Genomic DNA, 7,815 nt, shown 5'->3' on the forward strand with positions numbered 1-7,815 from the left:
ATCTTTGAGAGGATGTACTTACATTATTACGCTTTTATCATTATATTAGTTTTAAAATGGTCACCAGACAATATTATTGTTTATCGCAATAATTTAAGTTTATTGATCTTTGAGAGGATGTACTTACATTATTACACTTTTATCATTATATTAGTTTTAAAATGGTCACCAGACAATATTATTGTTTATTGCAATAATTTCTGAGACAGTTAATCACCCAGTAAAATGTGTTATGGTGACAGATCTGTCTGATGGTAACTCTGAATAATCTAAAGAAACATCAGATTCATCTGTACTGTGTGTTAGTGTGTTAGTGTGTTAGTGTGTTAGTGTAGCAGCGCTCTGTTTACGTGCAGACATTCCCCTTTGACATCACTTCCTGTTTCTTCACGTGCCAATATCCCAACAATCACACCTGTGTGGTTTTTTTCAGTGTTTTATCATCAGTGTTTTCTTTTCAATATTGCATTTCTGTTTATTTATCTGACCTTTTTCTTCAGTGTTTCCACCGCTTTGTTTGTGGTCAAACAATGAGGAGCAGGCAGAGCAATCCTAAAGATTATTTTATTATTTGTAGCTCTTCTCTCTAAGTCAGCTGCTGTTTGTTTTCCTCTCAGGGTTTGAACTAAATAAAGGAGAGAGGACTGATTCATTTTGCAGCTTTAATATCTACAGCTCCTCCCAGTTACACAAACAACACACTGCTGTGTTTCATAATGTGGAGTACTGTGGTGTAATGAGATGAGAAAACTAACTGTAGGATGATTTATGGGTTTAAATGACTCGAGCCTCGGTGTTTTCAGACTTGATAAACTGAAACGAGTGAAGTTTTCAGCTGTTTTCTTTCACCAACGCTGTTTTTCACAATCATAGTTGCACTGGACACACTGATGTGATGAACACAGCTCTTCAAACACATAATCTGTAATAATAATCTCTCACAAGGTTTGTCCTGGTTCTTCCGGTCCGGCCCAGAATGGCTTCTGCCAGCAGCACCAAGGTGTCATGGCGACTGCGTGAGTACAAACCCTTACTGAGAGCAGTGCTCGTCAAGCCACAACTCACAGCTGACCTTTCTCCCTCCTCTCTTGTTGTTGTTGTTGTTGTTGTTGTTGTTGTTGTTGTTGTTGTTGTTCAGAGGAGTTCGAGGCGCACTCACGGAGCGTTTCCTGTCTGGTTCTGGGGAAAAGCTCCGGCCGCCTGCTGGCCACAGGAGGAAAGGACTGCAGGGTCAACATCTGGGTTGTCAGCAAAACCAACTGCATCATGGTTCGACTTCTGTTTCTTTAACACCTAAAACATGTTTACAGTCAATGAGAAAACACTTTTCTTGCATCATGCTCGCACAGCAAAAACAGGAGTGTTAAAATTTCAGTGTTAAACTTTTGGGTGTTGATTTAACACCACCTAATGTTATTTTAACACTTTCTGAGTACACTGACACCCAGTGTTGGTGTTAATTCACAGTGTTTTCTTCAGTGTTGTCGCAACACTGGACAGTGTTAAATAAGCTCCGCCCACTGTTAAGTCTTATATAACACTTAACAGTGTTGTTATATGACACCATGCAGTGTTGAAAGGATAAGCCCCACCCTCTTCCACCTCATGTCAGACACACCAGTATTTACCCAGCATTCCTTGCTGAGAAATCTTGCAGAAACGATGTTTTTGCTGTTTGTGACAATTAAAGACGTTCATGAGAGTAAAAATTAGTTGTTCTGGTTAATTTTCTTGTTCAGTTTGATCAAGTTGTTCAACTCTAAGTTTATGTTATTGGCCAAAAATCGACACCATGAGTGAGAGGTGTGTCCTGGTGTGTGAAGGGTGACTCCATTATACTTTTCTCCTAACTACTGAGTCGTGTCAATGCAACATTACAAAGAGTTTGATATTAACTCAGAGTGTTAAATTTATACTCTCAAATGTACAGAGTATTGACACCTTGTTGTGTCTTTTGACCTTTTTAACACCATGATTCCCTTTGTCCTGATGCATCTCAGTAATCCAGGTAAAAAAATCAAAAAGAAAAAAATTGTATAGTTCTTCAGGACGGGTTCTTCTTTAATGAAACGTTTCGTCTCTCCTCCAAGAGACTTCTTCAGTCTGAGAGTTTCAGGCTAAATTCAGGCTGAAAAGCCTGAATTTAGCCTGAAACTCTCAGACTGAAGAAGTCTCTTGGAGAAGAGACGAAACGTTTCATTAAAGAAGAACCCGTCCAGAAGACCTATACAATTTTTTTCTTTATGATTCCTTTTGTTAATAATAATACACTGGTGTTACTTTTAACACTTTATTTTAACACTGTTGAAATGTTAATGTCACCCACAGTGTTGCTGAATATTAAACACTGGCTAATGTTACTTTTAACACTATATTTTAACACTAACACTATTTTTATGTTAATGTGACACCCAGTATTGTTGAATATTAAACACTGGTTGGTGTTAAATAAAAAAATGGGTGTTAAATTGAACACTTTCACAAATGTTATTTTAACACCAGCGAGTGTGGACACATATAGACACTTTGTTGGTGTTGAAATGAACACTGTGGGTGTTAAATTAACACTGTGGGTGTTAAATTAACACTGGTGTTTTTGCTGTGTGGGTTTGTTATAAAAGTTGTGTAGTTTGCTACTCTTAGCACCTGGAGAGACCCAACGTTACATGTTCCAGTAAAAATGATATAAAAGTTGAATAAATGATATAAATGAGTAAAAGAACTGGTGGAAGTTTGGAGGATGTTTACACAGGAGGGGGGGGACAGCTGCTGGTTTTTCATTGCTGTGCTGACTGAGAAGGTGGTCCACCTCAGCTGGACATCATGTTTCTGTTGTAAACGACAAATTTACAAAATAGCTCTTCTCCTTGAATAACAACAGAAATACCAGAGCCTCATTTATAAAGGATTGTGTAGAATTCATAATAAAAGTGAGCGTACAAAAAAAAACAGTCAGATTTATAACACTGTGCGCACACCTTCAGGTAACTTTCCTTTCTAGATCACAGCTGCTCCTCAGAGTTCCTCAGGGTCTCCAGGGGTGGGAAATCCTGGTCCTGGGGGGCCGCAGCCCTACATGTTTTACATGTTTCCTGCTCCAACACACCTGATTCAGTCACTGAACTACCTCTTCATGTTCTGCAGTACGGAGGACCGACACTGACATAANGTACGGAGGACCGACACTGACATAATTAGAAATAAAAGCACAAACAGATAAATGAACGTTTAAATAAATAAATCCTTTTAAAATGCACCAAATAAATAAAAAAGGAGAACTTTACCTCATGTTTTATCATTTAATTGACCTTCATATTTATTTTACCAGCTTAGTTACAATAAATTATATATTTTAACATAATTTAAATTTTTTATGTTTTTAATATATGTTTTACATAGTGTTTCCTTTTACTTGTACATGCATTTGTGTGTCTTGAATGCTTAAATTGAATTATTTTTATAATTTTGTCCAACAAGTCTTTTTATTTCTAAGTGTTGCATGTTTGTGCTGCTGCAGTTTAGCTTAAAGTTTAGTTAAAAATAAATGCACAGGTAATGTTTTCCTCCTTGCCTTTGTTTTAAACTAAACTTTAAACTTTTAGCTAAACTGAGGCACAAGCATAAAACACATAGAAATAAAAAGACTTGTTGGGAAAAATAGAAAAATAATTAAACATAAACATTTAAGATGCAAAAGCATGTACAAGTAAAGGAAAAACAATTAATATATATCTAAAAAACAGTTAAATTTAAATTATGTGTTCAAATATATAAACTAATTTGTTGGAACTAACCTGGAAAAATAAATATGAAAGTCAATTAAAATGTGAAACAGGAGATAAAGTTCTCATTTTTTAAATTTAATTGGTGCATTTTAAGTGTATTTGTTTAGTGGTTCTTATAATACTGTTTTTATTTCTGATTATGTCAGTGTTGGTCCTCCGTACTGCAGAAACCTGATAATCATCAGATCAGGTGTGTTGGAGCAGAGGAACAAGTAAAACATGCAGGGCTGCAGCCCCCCAGGACCAGGCCTGACCATGCCTGCTCTACCCTCTACACGCCCACACTCAACCGTTAACACTCAACCGTTAACACTCAGCACAGAGCAGCTCATGAACGTTAAGATGTATTTAAATCAGTCAGCTGTACAGTGTCAACTAAAGGCTCAGGCATGTGCTCCATCCTGCATCTGCAGGAGGACAGGTGCTGACCACTGCTCACATCAGACTGTCTGTAATTTACACATTTTCCCTCAGTTTGCAGGAATACAGACATTTAGAGCAATCGCAGACTTTTTTTTTTCCAAAAATGTAGCTTCAAATATATTTTTCTCAGAGCCTGTAGGTCGTTAAAAATCAATAAATAAAATGAAATAACCCAAACATTGCCCCAACTGTGCTGCTAGAAATGAGTTCACCGCCCTTCTGCCCTGTTTCCTCCTGCCTACGCGCTGAAAACTGACACCTGCGGGACGTTAAGAGTCCCTACAGGTAACCTGKTTGACAGACGATGACCTAGTCCAGGGCTTCTTAACCTTTTTGACCTCGGGGCCCAGTTTGTTGAACATAAAGTGACACGAGGCCCAGTCAGACATTACCAATGTATGGATCAACATGATAATTATTATAAATCTTGGTTTAATTTGTATTGTATTTACATCATAACTAAATTAAATACACTTACAGTTTAAAAGTAAAACTCCTGACAAATAATCACAAGACATGATTATGACAAACGTTTTTATATTATAACCTGCCCATAACTATTATTAAAATAAATACAAAGGTCAGTCAACAGACCACTCAGGTTTATCAGCACAAAAATATATTTTTAACATAAATAACTAAAATAGACAATTCAATGAATAAAACTGTGATCATAAAATAAATAAATTCAAAAATATTTAATGTAAATGTTCCAAATACATAAACTGTAAAAATAAATTAGATAAAGTACAAATGAAAATAAAGCCTTTTTAAACTTTTGCAACCAGAAGCTGCTCTTCATATTAGTGACAAACTTTGGTGTTTTTTGATGAGTTACTTTCATTTTTGTTTCTACTTTTCATTTAAAATAAGTTTCTATTCTCAGCAGGTTTCTAAGGTTCTTCTTCTACATATTAAAAAGTTGTTAAACATCTGAGTGGTGCACTACTGCTACTAGTGGTGAGAAAGTGTATTGCACCTTATTCAAAATCAATGCGGCCCAAAGTAAAAACTGTTGTTGTTTTGAGGCCCTCAGGGTGGCGCTCACAGCCCATAGGTTAAGAATCTCTGACCTAGTATATACAATATTATAATTTAAGTCATTATATTTTATATTGTATTATTTCATATCTTCATTTAAATTAAACGTATCTTTCATATATTTACATACAGTCAATAAATAATGTGAACATGTATCATAACATTAACATTTTAAGTGAACTTGTTGTGAATGAGGAATCTTGTGAACTGTTTTTTGCTTTTACAAATTTTTATTCAAGTTTTTCCAAAGCTTTGAAATTGAATCTGTTCCGTTTCTTTGCTGGAACTTGTCCAGCTGTAGGAAACACCCTCTCACACGGATCACACGAGGCTGCTCCATAATTCTTCTTCAATTTGACGATGAACCACAGCAGATCAGAGAGTCTTTAGCAGATGCAGCCTGTTGACAGGTGCACACAGTAGCCTGGTTTAGAGGTGACGGTTGAGCACGGTGCGAGGGTGCACGCTCCATCAGTGACTCCACGTCTGCTTTATGCACCTCTGAATATTTGTAAAAGCTGCTGTTTGTTAGTCAAGCTTCTCCTGTTCACAACAAAGATGTTCCTGCATGCATGTGGTTCCTGAAGGCAGGAGGATGTTTGGGTTGTTTCAGATTCTGCACTGAGCTGTTTTCTGTGTTTGTCTCAGAGTCTGACGGGTCACAAGAACCCGGTGGAGTGTGTCCAGTTCAACACGTCAGAGGAGCAGGTTGTGACCGGCTCTCAGTCTGGATCCATACGAGTCTGGGACCTGGAGGCTGCCAAGAGTAAGCACAAGTCATTTATTTTATGTGTTTTTGTTTTATTTCTATAGATTTAATTTTCTGTGTAAGCTTTTATTAAACTGTGACTGTACTGGTTGTTTAAAGTGCTTTGTAACCAGTGGTGGGCACCAGTCCGCTAAAGTGCAAAACCGCTAATAGTGGACCTAAATATTTTGTTTGCTCGTTAGCGGTCTTACTAATTTTTATAATTCATAAGCAGATTTGCACTTTCTAAAATTAAAAGCAGTACCACTAATAACTAATTATCTACCAGTCATCATTATGTTGAACAGCAGAAGGTATGACTGTCAATGAATCACAACACATGTGATCTATCCAACAGCACCCCTCCCAGATAAACACTCTTATTGTGAAGGTATACATCCTGCTGACTGTTGCTTTGGGTCAGGGTTCTCATTTCCCACAATGCTTTGTGTCTGCTTACGTAGCAGGAAGGCAGTGTTTAGAACTTCCTGTCCCAGCAAACAATAAACGTTTGTAATCAAAAATTTGTATGTATTGATTTATTTTACTTTACAACTGTAGCTCCTTTTTTAAAAAAAATAAAGTTTAAACGCTGGAGCTCAATACTTGATGTAAGTGGTCGAAGCAACGGGGTTAGAGACGCAGAAATGATTTAAAGATGTTTGCTGGTGGCGGTGCACGTAGAGCTTACCTGTGACAGGTGTGTGACTCTGCTGCTTCCTGCCCTCAGTGTTGCACACTCTGATGGGACACAAAGCCAACATCACCAGTCTGGGTTTTCATCCGTTCGGGAACTTCCTGGCCTCCAGCTCCACGGACACCAACATAAAGGTGTGTTTGTTCACGAAACTCAGTGTTCCTGTTGAAACCGACGTGTTCTGACCCGTTTCCTCTTCAACGTCCATCTTTTTGTCAGCTGTGGGACATACGCAGGAAGGGCTACGTGTTCAGGTACAAGGTAAGAGCTGGATGCAGATTTTTACAGTAAATGTTTTTAATGATGGAGTCCAAACGTTTCATCGACCCGTGTGAAGAACCTGTTAGTCAGAGCAGAGTTTGAGGAACACTTCAGGATTCTGTGTGTTTTGTTGCAGGGTCACACTCAGGCGGTCAGAAGCCTGGCCTTCAGTCCGGACGGGAAGTGGTTGGCCTCAGCAAGCGACGACGGCACTGTGAAGGTACCGACCCGACCCGACCCACCACCTCCTGTCAGAGTTCAGGAAACAAACAAGCTGGGTTTGAGAAGCTGAGAAACCAGTGTTTGGGTTTTACTGCAGAAACTGAGAAATGATTTGTTGCAGAACACGATCCATTACCTGTGGATGGAACCAGAACAGAACCATGATGAGCTGGTTCTGCTCCATGTTCATAATTTACAGAGTCAGGAGAGCTTTTTGTGACGGCTTTATGAATTCTGCACCTGCAGAAACCTTAAGTGAATTCGTCACAATGGAGATGTTTTGTGTCACCAGTCAAACTGATGTGTGTCTTCTCTGCAGCTGTGGGACCTGTTTCAGGGGAAAACCATCACAGAGTTCACGTCCCACTCTGCAGCCGTCAACACTGTCCAGTTTCACCCCAAAGAGTACCTGCTGGCTTCTGGCAGCTCCGACAGGTCTGACCACACACACACACACACACAAACACACACACACACACAAACACACACACACACACACACACACACACACACACACACGTTTGGACAGCTATCTAATTGGGGACATTCCTTTGACTTCTATTACATTCCTACAGCCTAACCCTGACCACAAACCCTAAACTAACCTCACAGGTACCTACCTGACCCTAAACTAACCT

General features: G+C 38.6%; 1 protein-coding gene across 1 annotated transcript in view; it reads left to right on the plus strand.

The window, feature by feature from the left end:
* Nucleotides 1-615: 615 nt before the first annotated feature.
* The window catches only part of katnb1 (katanin p80 (WD repeat containing) subunit B 1), a gene marked incomplete in the record, with an annotated part of 19,193 nt that continues 11,993 nt past the window's right edge, over nt 616-7,815 (plus strand). The window contains 7 exon segments of the mRNA XM_014025560.1: nt 616-1,016; nt 1,139-1,269; nt 5,898-6,015; nt 6,728-6,828; nt 6,914-6,955; nt 7,092-7,175; nt 7,497-7,612. Coding sequence (XP_013881014.1) covers nt 977-1,016; nt 1,139-1,269; nt 5,898-6,015; nt 6,728-6,828; nt 6,914-6,955; nt 7,092-7,175; nt 7,497-7,612 — 632 coding nt within the window.

Source organism: Austrofundulus limnaeus, unplaced genomic scaffold (genome assembly GCF_001266775.1).
Source record: "Austrofundulus limnaeus strain Quisiro unplaced genomic scaffold, Austrofundulus_limnaeus-1.0 Scaffold484, whole genome shotgun sequence".
Classification (NCBI taxonomy): domain Eukaryota; kingdom Metazoa; phylum Chordata; class Actinopteri; order Cyprinodontiformes; family Rivulidae; genus Austrofundulus; species Austrofundulus limnaeus.